The 15,961-nt window shown below is 36.0% G+C and overlaps 1 protein-coding gene across 1 annotated transcript in view; it reads left to right on the top strand.

Moving 5' to 3' along the window:
- The first annotated feature begins 3,880 nt into the window (after positions 1-3,880).
- CCDC141 (coiled-coil domain containing 141) overlaps positions 3,881-15,961 on the top strand; it is a 160,744-nt gene continuing 148,663 nt past the window's right edge. The window contains exons 1-3 of the mRNA XM_015596455.2: positions 3,881-3,955; positions 10,351-10,583; positions 12,926-13,048. Of these exons, the coding sequence (XP_015451941.1) occupies positions 10,482-10,583; positions 12,926-13,048 (225 nt within the window). The 5' untranslated portion in view covers positions 3,881-3,955; positions 10,351-10,481. The remainder of the gene's footprint in view (positions 3,956-10,350; positions 10,584-12,925; positions 13,049-15,961) is intronic.

Below are 15,961 nucleotides of genomic sequence, written 5' to 3'. Positions count from 1 at the left end.
CATAAAATAGAATTTAAACAGATATTCGAATAGCAGATGCTTTTGTTGCATGTTTATAGGAAAAATGAATATCAATACATAATTCATACAAATGTCTCTACAAGTCACTAAACGATCCTATAGTGAATGTTACTAGAAGAATTTATTTCCATTCTTTTATGTGATAACTTCATAATAATGTGATTTTATTTTTTATTTGTTGGGGTAACATTGGTTAATAAAATCATATGGGTTTCAAGTGTACAATTCAGTAATATGTCAAATGTGTGTTACATTGTGTGTTCACCACCCAAAGTTAAATTTCCTTCTATCATCATATATTTGACCCCCTCTACTCCTATCTACCTCCCTACTTCCCCCTTCCCTCTGTTAACCACTAAACTATTGTTTGTGTCCATGAGTATCTGCTTATTTGTCATGTTTGTTGCTTTCAGTTTTATATGCCATAAGTGAAATCATATGGTTCTCAACTTTTTCTGACTTACTTCACTTAGCATGATAATCTCAAGATCCATCCATGTTGTCACAAATGGCAGTATTTCATCTTTTCTTATATGGCTGAGTAAGATTCCATTGTGTATATGTATCATGTCTTCTTTAGCCAATCATCTGCTGAAGGATACTTTAGTTGTTTTCATGCCTTGGCCAGCAAAGATATATGCACCTCAAGGTGCAGATAAAAGTTTTCAGGGTTTTGCGGGTAGATAGCCACGGGAAGGATTGCTGGGTCATATGGTAATTCTATTCTTAATTTTTTGAGGAACCTCCATACTGTTTTCCATAGTGGCTATACCAATTTACATTCTCTATCGCAGATATTTTGGATCTTCATTTCATTCCATTCAAAATATTTTCCGATTTACCCCGAGAATTCCTCTTTGGGTGTGAGGTAGTATCTCATTGTGGTTTTGATTTGCATTTTCTTAATGGCTAGTGAGGTTGAGCATCTTTCATATGTCTGTTGGCCATTTGTATGTCTCCTTGGGAGAAATGTCTGTTCAGGTCCTCTGCCCATTTTCTGATTGGACTGATTGTTTCTTATTGTTTAGTTGTATGAGTTCTTTTGTATTTTGGATATTAGGCCCTTATCAGAAGTGTTGTTTGCAAATATCTTCTCCTATTCAGATAGTTGCCTCTTTGTCTTGTTGATGGCTTCTTTTGCTATGCAGAAGCTTTTTAGTTTGATATAATCCCATTCATTTATTTTTGCTTTTACATCCCTTGCCTTTGAGGTCAAATTTATAAAATCCTCTCTAAATCCAAGATCTATGAGTTTGGTACCTATGTTTTCTTCAATGTTATTTATTGTTTTGGGTCTTATATTCAGATCTATGATCCATTTTGAGTTATTTTTGGTGTATGGTGACAAATATCAGTCTAGTTTCATTCTTTTGCATGTGGCTTTCCAATTTTCCCAGCATTATTTATTGGAGAGGATTTCCTTACTCTGTTGTAAGTAAGTTTTTGGTTTTTTTCTCGAACATTATTTGCCTGTATTGATTTCATTTTAATCAAAACAAGAAGTGGGAAGAACGATGACACAAACCCAAAGCAATTTTTTTATAATGTTAATTTATAACCGTGTATGAAACTTCTGTATTTTCATTGCTCATATTGACTTGAGAAATTCTTTAAGAGGGTTCTTCTCATTTCCAGGACATTTTGGCTTGGTATATTTCCTATGTTATAAAGCTTTCTTGTCAGAATTCTTCATGTGTATTTTATCTTTAGTTTCTAGGTGGGGAAAACAGAACAGCTTTGCAGTGTTGGACTTCTGCTGTTGCTTTTTAAGAGTGCTTGGTATACTGTTCTGACTTCGAGGGCTCTGTCCAGGAAGTGCTCAAACATGGACTAGCTGAGTGACAGGTGTGTATAGATATCTGTATAATTTTTGATCTTACATTAGAGTAGAAGAATTTAGTCCCTGTGGAATTGGAGCAAGAGACTAAGAGAGAAGTAGCTGGGCTCTTGACTCACTCTCTTTATGAACTTAAATAAGCCACTGAATTTCTCTTGCCTCAATTCTCCAACTCATATGACAGAAATAATAGTCCTGCTCTGACTGGAGTACAAAGTTGTTGAGAGGCCTAACCAGAGTAAATGGTTACAAATTTTACAGCTCTAAGGGGATTTAATGAGGATGATTCTGATAAAGGAAATTGGGGCCTGTGCAGGTGGGTGATCAGCAAACATTTGTTGTGAGGCTATCAGCTTACCCTGATATCAGGAGCTATGGCAGTGACATGCCTGAAGCAGAATCTAAACCTCAAGTAAATTGACTTTGCTTTTGAAGTCCTTCCTTTATGAGGGAAGAATTTGTGATGGGAAACCAGTCGGCTTATGGTGGTGTGAGTTGTGTAGGGTGGGGCACAAATGACCTGCTAGTTTTGTTTCCATTTTTGATTTCCAGGTTTCTGTGGGTTTCTCTCATCTTGTTTCCTGTTTTTCCTGAAAGCCTGAGTATATGAATATCTTTTTTCCTGCAGGTGTTAGTAACTTCTTTTATCCTTCCGGACATTCTCAGCGATCATTGCCTTTCATGTAGGTTCCATGATTTGGGTGAGTGATATATTAACAAACAAAGTTTCCCAAAGCGAGGGACTTCGGTGTCTGAACATTGATGTGAGGTGTTCTTATCTGGAATGATGATGCAGATATCGAAATCCACACAGAAAATTTTTAGAAACAGTTAAGTTTTAAAAAATATAATCTGTGGTCAAATTCTGTAAAACATGGCTTTGTCATTAAACTAATGCCAATAAACTATCAGTAAATCATGAAACATCACTCGCAAACAGCTGAGAAAACTAACACTATTTAAGAGTCTTAAAATACATAATATATATCTGCAAACGTTTATTATTATACAAATATATACATATGTATTAAGTTCTTTATGTATGTCTTAGTGTTTCTGAATAAAACCTTATATGTATATACATATTTTAACTTTTTTCAACTTTTTACATAATTTCTGCTTAGAATTCATGCATAATACCATCCTGTTTAGGGTTTCTAATTTTTGTGTCCTTGAGTTTCATATTATTTTTTCCTTCTTTGACAAAAATTATAGCTGCTTAGAAAAGTGACCGCTCACCCTCAGTGTCACTGCTGGCCTCCCTAGCAACTGGAACTAATGCTGCTCTGGAAGCCTCCCTGGGGATTCCTCTGGGGTGGAAGTTCTCAGCCTCAACTGGAATTTAGCAACAGTAAAGAAAAAGAAAGAAAATGTAATTTTCCAAAGTCAAGTTGGCTAAGACTCCTGTTTTCTCATACAATCGCCCTCCCTTCTAAAGGGTAACTCTCAGGGCACTTCATTATGTTAAGAGGAATTACATCGGGATGAGAACCCTGCTACGCTGAGCCTAAGTACACAGCTCAATACAAGTAGGAAGACTTATGAGTTAACATTTAAAAAATAAACTTCACCCATGAAAGTTCTGCAGTGATTTTTAAAAAATATTTTCCAGTTTGAAGTATCGTGTGAATTTCTCCCATTCAGAAAGTTTTCCCAAATCAATAATTGCCACATTTACTGTTTAACACTTATAATTGGTAGTTTTCCAAATAATACATTGCTTTAGAGAATTTTCAAGAAAAGATGTACATAATAATTATGCAAGTATTAATATCATTTCTCAGATCATTTTTGGTAAAGCATTGCTTAAAATTATAATAAATATAGCCACCTTTGATCTTTGACCAAGCTAAGTATTCTTTGAACTTGCTCATGTTTTGTTTTGTTTTGTTTTGTTTTGGTTTGGTTTGGTTTGGTTTGGTTTGGTTTGAACTGAAATTTTACTGGATATAGATGTCACTTGTTAATAATTATTCTTCCAGGTCTTATGGAGAAGCTAAAGGCTTATATGTCATTAAATGAGTTTAACTGTAAGGAAATCTATGGAAGTCAATGTACAAGAATGTTAAAACTGCTAAAAGGAGTCATGATATTTGGGTATGTTATCCTTCTTAAGTAAAAACTTAAGTATCCATAAAAGAAGATCCCGAAAGAGCATTGTGTTGTCATCTGTGGTTTAGGTGCAGTAGAATTCATCCTGCCTTCTGCTTTCATTCTATTCCTACAGTCTCTCCTCCACGGAGTTCCTTTAACAAGTTAAGTCGGATGATGTCATTCCTTGGATAACAACCCTCCAATAATGCCCCATCTCATTCAGAATAAAATCCAAGTCTTTATGTTGCCTTAAGAGCAGGATTACCACCTAATTTATTATTCCAAAAGAGATGATTTTGAAAATGAAAGGGGCCTTAAGAGTAACTATGCCAGGGCAACAGGTGAAAATCATGCTTGTTCCAAGCAAAGCAGACACAGAGGCACCTACCTAGAACACTTTACATGAACTAGCACTACTACCTCACAGACTCATTCTATCAGTGTCCTCTTCTCTCAATCCTCACTTAGCTATAACCACATCTGCCTATGAATACTTTTCAAATATACGAGCATGCCCCAGACACCTGGAATGTTCTTCCCATAGATATCTGAATATCTTGCTCTTTTCAACTTAATCCTCAAATCTCATCTATTCAGGAAAGCCTGACTCCTTCCTAAAATAATATCCTTCTCCTCCTTCACTCTCTCCTTCTTACTCTGCCTTATTTTTCTTCATAACATTTATTACATTCCAACATAATTATATATGTACTTTTTGTTTGTTTCCTAATTGATTATGTTTCTCCTACCAGAAGACAAGCTCCATCAGTGGATAAACTTTTTTTTTTTTTAATTGCTGTTTGCCTGGCATCTAGAAAAGTGCCTGACACTTAGTAGGCATTTAATCATACTTGGTGAATGAACAAATGAATACACGCATAGAAGAAGAAGTCGATGGCTAGAATGGAGACTGTTCTAAGAGGAAAGAGCAGCTTCCATTTACTTATGGATGGCAATTAAGTGAGAATGCTCGTAAAAAAGTGAGAGTGCTTGTATTCTACAAGGTTAATAACCCTCATAGGCGAATGAATGTCTTCACTAAGATCAGAGAGGTGCCAGGAGGAGTATCACATAATATAAAGAATGAGTTAAGGAAAGTTTTAGCTAAAGCGAATGGTAAAGACGATATTCTAGAAATGATGACTCGCTGAAATGTTCTTACTATCTGATCATAATGAGATAATTTCCTCCCCGGTGATGCATATTTTATGTCTTTCTAACATATTTAATCCACTTGGGTGGCCTACCATGTGTTTTAATTCAACTTAATTTAAAAATTTTATTTCAAATTTTGTGGCAGTTACTAGATTTAGGAAATCCCTTAACAGATGTTGTTGTCTTAGAAATAATAATATATAACTATCAGTATACCACCTATATGTCAAGTATTATTTTAAGTGTTTTACAAATATTATTTTATTTAATCTTCCAAAAAAACCTTTACGATATTGGTATTCCCATTATGCACACTTTGCAACCAGGAAACTGAGGCACAGATACATTAAGGCAATCTGGTTTCAGAGCCCCTAACCCATTGCCATTACCATATTGTGTGATTTATTTGTTGTTGTTATTTTATAATCATTTTCAGTTTATTGTTCCTGTTAGTTCTGTATTCCACTAGAAAACCCTAAAAGTATTTCCTGTTTTCTTTCGCAAATTATAAATGTAACCTTTTGGATTCAATCTACTCTAACCACGACTAGTTGTTTTTCCCTTAGCTTTTATCATAGTATTTTTATCTTGGTTATTTATTTTATTGTTTATGATCTATCTTTTCTTACTGGAATGTCACCTTTTTAAGGGTAGGGACTTCACTCACTTCTATAACCCCAAACAATGTGTAAGTGCCTGGAATGTAGCAAATGTTAAATAACTATTGGTTGCATAAATAAATAATGAACGAGTTGTATGAAAACTATCATTTTTTCTATATAGCTAATGTAATTCAATCAGTCAGCCAATATTTATTAGCAGCAGTTCTGTGCTAATAAATGCCTAGTGCTGTGCTCCATATATAGCATTTGCTAAATGCCAGGTCATCTCAAGCACTTTATGTGAAGCAACTCTTTTAGTCTCTACAATGACCCTATGAAGTGGTCTGCAAAGATCAAAAACAAAAATAAAAATACAAACATTGAGACATGGCTCCTTTATATAAAGAGCTTAAATCTAGTTGAGAAATAATACTAATGGAAGTGAAATAATTAGAAAATAATATGAGCTTATAATACAGAATATAATTATTAAATTTTGAGTTACAACTAAAGTTTGAAGAGATGTATAAGTAGGTATTTCAACTTTTAAAATGAGTTGATACTTTACTTTAAGCAATGGAAGGAATTTAGATAAATAAAGGGAAGAAAGGAGTGCTATTCCTGGATAGAACTGAATTAAAGTAGAGAACAAGGATGATCATTGCAGCCTGAGAATAATGGTATTTGTCATTGGGCAGGTAGGAGGGGCCAGATCATAGATAGCTTTGAAATCAGGCAGAAAAAGTTGGGTCAGAGGTGACAGGAATCAGTGAATCACTGTGTTTGTGTGTGTGTGTATGTGTGTGTGTGTGTATTTGTGTGAGAGAGAGTGATTTATAAAGTCAGGAAAATAGGTCTTTCCAGTCTTATTATGTGAATTAAATGCAAAAAAGAATAAAAAGCACCTGTCCCGGTTCCTGGCATGAAATTTGCTGTCACTAAATGGTAGTAAATGTCTCTGCTGGTAATAGCAGAGAAAGTTTTGCCTTGAATTTTTAATATGGATAAATAGACTCATTTGGATTATTTATATCAGGTCTATCTTATTTATTTTTATAAAGTCGAACACAGTTTAATCAATAATATTGAGTAAGACGAACATTAAGGATGAAAAAATGAGCAGACCACACATTTACTCCATTATGTTGTTTTAATGGCATAACTATAGACAGATCTAAAAAATAATCATATGATAAACTTTTCATACTTCTTGCTACCTATATTTCATTAAAATGTACTATTTACCACTGTGGCAAACAGTGCGTTATTTCCTCAAAAAATCAAAAATAGAATTATATCATCCAGTGATTCCAATTCTGGGTATATATGCGAAAGAATTGAAGGCAGAATATTAAAGAGATCATTTGTACACCCATGTTCATAGCAGCGTTATTTACAATAGCTACAACATGGAAGCAACCCAAGTGTCCATCAATGGATAAATAAGTAAGCAAAATGTATACACACACACACACACACACACACACACACACACACACACACACACACAATGGAATATTATTCACCTTTAAAAAGGAAGGAAATTCTGACATATGTTACTGCACGGATGAACCTTGAGGACATTATGTTAAGGGAAATAAGCCAGTCACAGAAAGGCAAATACTCTATGATTCTACTTATGAGGTACTTAGGGTAGCCAAAATCACAGAAACAGAAAGTAGAATGGTCATTTCCAGGGGCTGGGGAAGAGGTGAATGAGGAGTTGTTGTTTAATGAGTGTACAGTTTCAGTTTTACAAGCATAAAAGAGTTATGGAGATTGATGATGATGACTGTTGCACATTATTATGAATGTATATAATATCATGAACTGCACACTTAAAATACTTAAGATGGTAATTTATTTTGTTACGTGTATTCTACAATAATAAAAAAAATGAGACGAAAAAGTGCTATTTGCAACTCAACAGAATCTAGTTATAGCATTTTGATTCCCCATGGAGGATATTTCACTAAAATTCAGCTGGTATAAAAACAGGCATTTCCCAGAGGATTAAACAGAAGGCATAATAACCTCTGCAAGAGCTTCTATATGAGAATCCTGTAAGGTTTTCTGTTTTGTTTTGTTCTGAGAGGCTTTTCGTTATTATTGTTAAGATAGAGAAGGCAGAGTTTAAACAAGTTGTAACTTAAAAAGCTTTAAAAAATCCATTTGTTTATAGTGTACTGATTTCTTTGGTATTGTATATTTTATACCAACTATTCTCCAAACTGCTTATCAGAGTTAATGATTCAATTGGTAATTAAATATTATGCTAGATGCAGAACACAGGCTAATGTTCCAAATGAGTTTGATGTGGATGGAGAGGTCTGATCAACAGCTTCTGTAAGGGGAGGACTAAAAAGTTGAAAAGGAAAAAAAAAAAAAACAGTAAGAGAAGGAGAGAAAAAGTGATTCAAGTCTTTCGAATATTTTAAAGCCATAAATTTGAATTAAAAAAAAAATTAGTCAGACAGAAAGTACTTAAATTCATGCTTCATCTAATTAACAGAGAGAAAGGTCATCTGTGCTCAAAAAAAAGGACCATCTTTGATGCTAAGCAGCTGGATTCATCTTCTAAGAAAATCTTAAAGTATTTCTAATTCCCTTTGCCCTTCAACATTGGAACTAATCAGATTTTCACCCATGTATTCTCTCCTTTCCATCTCTCTTCTCCTTTTCCCTTTGTGTGGGGCTTCAGTCTCACAAATTCCACTCTGCCCTCCACACCCTTTACACAATCATCCATCTTAAGTGGGGCTCTGTGGACATAGCCACTTTTTCCCTAGTCATGATCTTTGTAGCCAACTGCTAAAAGTTCCCTTCTCCTGAGGGCCTTCATGCAATTTATGATAGGAACTGAGTTTCTAACAATAGGATTAACTTTGGGTGAAAGTACTGTGTATTTTGGGTGTGGGTCACTGTTTGCTGTACTGATTGGCAATGTACACAATAACTTAAGCAGTGCTCCTTTGAACATTTTAGTTTTGGGTGTGGATATCATGTGACAAAGTTGTCAACTCTTGGCCTTTCTTGAGGGCAATTAGTGAAAACTGGTTTCATTCAGTTTGTTTTGATTTGTTTGGACCAACTATTTGCTCAAGCAAAAGGAGCCTGCTTGAGCAAATAGTTGGTCCAAACAAAAAATTGAAGCACCCTCAACAAAGAAGTTAGGTTGGTTCTCAGCAAGTTCTTCCCTCCCATAAAATGATACCATTTATAATACTTTCTACATCATGGTGTCTCTTGACATCTGCCCTCCTGAACTTGCTCCATATGCTCCTTTCACGGCATCAGGTAAAGTTCGTGGAGCCCAAGAACTGGGGTCCAGGCATGGTTTCCTCTCACTGGAACAGTAGGCACCTCGGTCATGACCACGTAATTGCGGAGTAGCCATGACATGCTCTGGTGAACAAAAATAATTGCTGAACACCAAAGTACATGTAAAAGCACTTTTCTCCCTTGACTCAAGAAGGTTATCATGAACTTTAGCAAAACAAAGCAGTAGTGTTTGTCTTCTGAACATTGGCCCTGAACCTGAACGTGCTTTTAAATTGAGCTAAGGGTTTAAAGAGCTAGTGGACTCATTTAACTCTGTTTATTGCTCTTGCCTCCATTCTGGCTTTGTCCCAGAGATTTCTGATGGCTCCAACAGCACTGGAGTCAGTATCTCTGATGTGTTTGCATCTAACCTCTGACCTATACTTTAGTGTTATTTTCAGCTGTTCTTTGACAGGGAATCCAACAGCTGCTGTTTAATACCACAGACAACTTGTGACACACACTGAGTTTCTAGTAATAGGATTAATCTGCCCCTCTTAGGCTCTGATTTGAAGCTGTCTATAATTTTCCTGCACAAGGCATTGGGGGAGAATAAAAACCAAACCTGAAATACAATGTTACAGGTTTTTTTTGTTTGTTTTTTACTTGTAGAAAAATATACATGGTGTTAATCTATAAACAAACAAAAAAACATTTTTTTGCTGCAATTAAAAGGTAACAGCAAACTATTACTTCTTAATATTTGTGATAACTGAATTTAAAAATTCTGTTCAATGTAGTACAGTAGTCATAAAGAAATCTTGAAATGGTAGATATTTATTTGATAAATGTTCACTGAAATATTTTTTAAATGTCCCTAAGAAATCTGAGGCTCTGAGAAAATGTGACCATTCCACATAAACTTCATTTGACAAAAGGCAGTAAGTTTTAGAAAAGCAAATGAGTCTAAAAATGTATTTCAAGGAATTTTGTGGCTTAATCCCCAAATACCAAAACTTATTTTTAAAGTACATTTTAGAAGCTTTTCTTTGCATAAAAAAGACTTCAAAAATCTTGAAAAGATTTATATCTAGGTCAATGACTAGCTGGTTTCAAAGTCCACCATAACTGCATAGATTCAATGGCAAAACTAATTTGAGTTGTCAGGTTGTAATTTTTCTTTTTTCCATTTGCTGTCAAACATCAGCTGATAGGCAGAGAGCTAGAAGCTGCTCTTCACATTTAAGATAATGGCAAAAATAACAGGCTCTTAGTGTTACCATACTAGGGGTGTGGCGATTCTCTCCAGTTCTCTCTCTCTCTCATGATAAACTCAATGGGGTTGTCTATTTTTAACCTCCTGTTCTTTCCTTTTGGCAGAGTAATCAGTGCGAGCTGAGCTCTTCCCCTGAATGAATCCAAGTAACCCCGGTGGTTGCCTTCTGAAATGACTAGCAGACACACATCTGTACGGAGGCTGCCCAAAGTATAAACTCTGATTCTAAAGCACCATGTCCAGCCAAGGAAGTCTGGGAGTGGAGTTTTCTACAACGACAGTCAGTTCAGTAGCTGTGCAGGCTGGGGACTCTAAAATTGTTATAGCTGTCATAAAGGTAAGCTAACAACTTTCTCTTTTCTGTGTGGCTGTGGGCTTCTTGCTGTGTGTAGGTAATTTTAAAGAACATTCCACACAATCAGTAGTACGCGGCATGTAGAAGATAACACAGTGAGTACATCGTATTACTTTCTTAAAGCGGCAGCTAAGAGAAACCTCTGTTAAGTTTCAGCCACTTACTATAGTTTCTCTTTTATTTAGCAGAAAACATCTACAGCAGCTTTGTTAAAAAAAGAAAAAAGAAGAATAAAACATATCATATACTTTCAATTTGGTTTTTAAAGGCAAGGCATTCGAGATTACAAGTTCATAATTGCCAGGCTGAAGAGTCAAGCAGACCTATGAAATATTTGTGATTTTTGAGAGTGAATGTGATGGAGGAGGGAAGAGGAAGATCTTAACAGATAAGGAGTGGTGTTGTCTTGAGCATGATGGAGCACAGAGAGCACCTAATAAGATGCTCTGATGTGTGCCCTCCTGAGCACTGGATTTCACATGATAAAAACACTAGTTAAACCTTGTCACATCGTTGGGGGAATGAAGACCGTGCCAGGGAAGGTACAAAGGACATGCGTCAATATGCTCTTAACTGCAGGAAGTCGAAGCCACTTGGGGCTTATGTTTTATGACATGTTTTATGTCAAATAATTTGCCCATTTGCAAAGATGATCACACATCTTTAGGTTGAAGAAGACATCCATGATTTTATTTCCCATGAAAGTGTCCTACAAAACCCCCTGAAGCCTTATGCTTGGATTTAGACAATTCACCACCTAAGGAATTCATTGTTTAATGAAGGGGATCCAGCAAACAAGCTGGTACTCACCAGTTACTTTCAGGCTTAATTGAATGACTTTTTTGGCCTTTTGTTAGAGCATGGACAATAGGGCCTGCTTAATTTCACTTAATTCTGTCAATTTTATGTTAATGTGGAAATTATAACAGGAAAGCAGCACTTGACATTGAGCAAGACGATTTACTCTACAAGCACTGAATACAAAGTGTTCCTAGCGAGGCCATTTTCCAGAGCTGTTGAGATTTGGTCCCACATAAACAGGACCTCTGCTGATTTCCTCGCCATCTCATTTTTTTCAAAGGCAATGAGTGGACTTGGAAAAAAGCCTGAAGCAGAAGTAGCAAAAATTGAAATTTTGCATGTGATTTTATGATGCCTTGAGTATCTGCAAATTTTGGCAGGGAGGGAAAAGAGGCAAGCTCACTGTTTTAAAAAAAAAGTTAACTTTCCCCCCCCTCAAATATGAAACATTTCTTAGAGCAGGGTGAGGAGTAATACATATGGAATAAATTATAGGAGAATCAGAAGTGGATTGACAGTAAAAAGAAAAACCTCTAAAATTACACTGGAAACTTATTTTAATTGAAGTGCGTTTCTAAGATTGTTTCCTCTTTTTCCCCTCCCCAGCTCCTTAACTCACTGCCGTCCCATATAAAATATTCAAAGCGCCACAGTCCATCTTAAAGGAATAGAAGTGCCTGTGTCTGACCTGTGTGGGCCTCTTGTTTCCTAATGTTTTCGGGACACTAATTATCTAGAATAGACATACTTGTTCTCATTTCTCTTCAGCAATTCATTTATCCACGTGCATGTGCCTGTTAGTGGTTCATCTTGCTTAATCAATTGTTGCTTCTTAGAAAAGCAGTTCCTCAGCAAATGCAGTGATCAGTTATGTCTTAGAGCAGTGAAGGAGTCCTGAGTGTGGAAAATAAGTTGGCTGCTCTCAAATGGCAGTTACCACACACGTCTAATTTTATTGACATTTTCCTATACACTTCATTGACTACTCAACAACAAAAGTTGGAAAATGTTATGTTTTAACTTTAAAATAAGATACAAATCAGTTGTTTCATCTGCTGTTTGTTCTTTCTGGTTGAACCAGCGAGGTCAATGTAAAGACACTATTCAGCCTAAAGTTTGCATCCTACTTGCCTGAATAGACTTTCACTATTTTTATGAAATTCAGTTTTGTGAGTGAAAGAATGTACAATTGCGTGAATTATTTTGTAACTTTGTAATATTCAATAATACATAATCTATTGTGTGTGTTCTTCATTAGGGAATTTTAGATTTAAATCTAATATGCCAAGAAAAAATAATTTATCTCAAGAATTAAAAAAAGAAAAGGCAAATCATGGATTTATATTAGACCTAGATTTATTTTTCAATTTATTAAGACCCATCTCTATGGAAAAAATTAAATGTTCACAGTGTAACTGGAACTAAAAAAAAAAAAAAAAAAGGAAAGAAAGAAAAGAAAAAGAAGGGTGAAGGGGAAGAAACAAGAGGAACTGAAAGTGCATTTCATTCATTTTTATTTTTAGTGTGGCAAGTGGATACAACTTCAGCTGGCTGAATCACAGCCCAATATTCTAGAAATTGGTAGCAGTCAAGATGAAACCAAAAAACTTCTTCATGATCATGAACTCCTTTTGGCAAAGCTCAAGGTAAGAAAGATGTTAAGATGTGACACAGATACAAAACTAAAAAGGAAAAGCTATTTCTTATACTTCCTCTTGATTCCTCTGTTGTCACTGGGCTATGGCTATTTCAACATAGTTCTGGATAGATAATGGAAAAGCACTATAGTTATGTATACATCAACACTAGAGAGAAATAACAAGATTTTTAAAAACTTTCTCTAATATGATAGAAAATAGAGTGATAATATTTTTACTGTGGAGAAATAAGTATTTATTTTTCCTGGCTGCCTCAGTGGAAAAAAATTTCATTTTTCCATTTTATGCATCATATTGTTAAGTCACAACAGGTCCAAACTTTCTATTGTTAATGATACCTTCTGGCAAGAATAATACAGAGGTTTTTTATTCCCTCTGCCAAACTGTTAATATCTGATTTTGTGTTTAATATTCTTGAAACCAAATAATACTTTTATTAAAATCAGAGTTATTTTTCCATATGTGTGTGGTTAGTTAAGAATCTAAAAATAACATCAGTTTATGATTACTAAGGTATCTAATAAGGGCCAACTACATAATTTATGGTGTCTAGTGCAAAATGAAAATGTGGGCTCTCTTTTCAAAAAGCAGGAAAAAGTTTTTTCTTGATCAGTCATAATGTTTTTTTTAAATCTGCTATTTGATGTCTAACTCGTAGGCATGAGGATGTGTGTGAGGTGAATGCAGAACTTCAGGCCCTAAGCTTCAGCCATGGCTCAGTGCACAGGGTGTGGGCTTGACTTCCTGACTTGTGTCCTGACTCCTGCCAGGGCAGATGACAGAGGTCACTGAGCAGAGGCAGGGAAGCAGACAGGATCGCAAAGAGACTATCCCCAGGAGGTAGAACCACATGCGCAATGGGGCTCCAGTCCTCCAGTACTTCTTCTGTTGTCCCAATGGACTTCGCTTGTAAAACACAAACTCAAAAATAAAATTATTAAGAATTTTAAGACAGTGACAGGTAAAGCATTAAACCCCAAGTGGTTTCCCCTTCTGAGAATGGAGCCTTGTGATACAGCCAGCCCTGTGAGTAATAACCCTCACAGGCAAATGAATGTCTCCACTAAGGTCAAAGAGGTTTAAATCGGGGCTGATGTGACTAGATGTTCCATGTTTTCAGTACTTTAATATTTCTGGTTTCTTCGAACATCTTGGCTGGAATTCATACTTTGTTTCTAAGATTTAGAGGCAGATCTGATCTGCATCTGATTTATACTAACAGTGGTTTTCTGATTGGACAATATTAAAAGTAATTGGGTAAATCAGACTGAGAAATTGAAAAAGAATTAGTGCTGACATAAGGGGTCATTAGAATCCAAAATTTTTCTCCTGTTTAGACAGCTTCTTGGTCTGGGCAAGAAGCTCTGGGCTGTCTTTCAAGGTAGAAATCCCTGGCCACCAGGAATTTCTTTGTGTATCTAAAAACAAAAACAAAAACAAACAAACACATTATAATGTGAAAGAGCATTGAACCAGGAATTAGACGACCCATGTTTTAGCACTAATTATGCCATTTACTAGTGTAATTCAACAAACAACTCAAGTTCTTGCTGCTACACAAAAAGCTCAGTTCCATGAATTGTGGGAACCACTGGGCTTCCTTGAAATTCCTGCCCATCCCCAGAGGTTTCCTTTCTCATGATCTCCTGCGTCTCTAGTTCCTTCATGTGCACCTGTTTCTGAAGTTAATCTGGACTTCAAACTACATCCCATCCCTTCTCCAGGTGCACCTGTTTCTGAAGTTAATCTGGACTTCAAACTCCCATCCCTTCTCCAGATCCCACTAACAGTCAGTGCCCAGCCAGCATTTTCAGGTCCACTGATGAACCGTGGGTGATGAGGAAGCTCACGGTAGTCTGGGTCTCTCAAGCCACCTTTTTTCCCCCACCTAATTCCTGTCCAGGCCCAGGACTCCAGTGAGATTGCTTTCTGAGGTAGAGCAATTCAGCTCTCCTAAAAACTCTGCTCAAATTTGCATACCTAAATCAACCCAGGCGCTCAGCTGGAAAAGGATTTGTCAGTTAACAAGATCCATTTTCAAAAAGTGTTTGTTGTTCTAGATTCTAAAGTCTTGCTGTCCTTGTAGGCCAGTCTTCTGGCTATTGACTAGCCTTCGGGACTTCAGCTTCACATATATTGTAGATCCTTCCATAATGTGCCATGCAATTGTGAGACCATGAGGTCTCGAGTGAAAAAGGCTTTTGGCTTCACATAGGCTTCTACCCATGACGTCTTAATGTCCATCTCCCATACCTTTCCTTACCCTACTTGCCTCTATGAACCCAGCCACCTTCTCAAGAAATTTTTAGTAGCATCATCTTCCAATGTTATTGATTTTTTAAAAAATCAAGGAATCTGAAATCTGCTTCAGATTTGCTGACAAAAGACTTTTCAAAATAACAAAAATGTGAACGTGAATTCCATTTTGCAAGTCTATAGATTACTAATTCAACCAATTTACTAGTAATTGTGTTGTCAGGGCAGGCACAACCTTAACCTGCAGCAGAAAATTGTTGGATCCAAGTTAGTTTTAGTATGAACTTTTCCAAAGACAGGGACGTTCCAAGTCCAAAAAGCCAATAATATTTAACATTTAATATTCATTCCAGTCCTTTTCTTATGCAGAGAGCCCTGCAATTTGTTCTAATTATAATGAAAAATATGCCGTTAGGAGTGTTAAGAGGGTGTAGAAATTCAGTGCTGAGTCCACTCTGATTTGAGCAATGCAGTTAGCCTCTCTGGTCTCAGGTTCTTTATTTGAAAATTTATGATAATAACAGTTACCCTCAGTTACCCTCAAACACCTAAAAAGGAAATTTGGGGGAGAAATGCAGTGATGTATGGAAGTGCCTGCTGCCTTTTTTAAAAAGTGGTATAATTGTTCTGTTAACAATAAATATA

Source organism: Pteropus alecto, unplaced genomic scaffold, assembly GCF_000325575.1.
Source record: "Pteropus alecto unplaced genomic scaffold, ASM32557v1 scaffold3, whole genome shotgun sequence".
Classification (NCBI taxonomy): Eukaryota; Metazoa; Chordata; class Mammalia; order Chiroptera; family Pteropodidae; genus Pteropus; species Pteropus alecto.
Note: the sequence above shows the minus strand (reverse complement) of the source record. Positions and strands in the feature narration are given on the sequence as shown.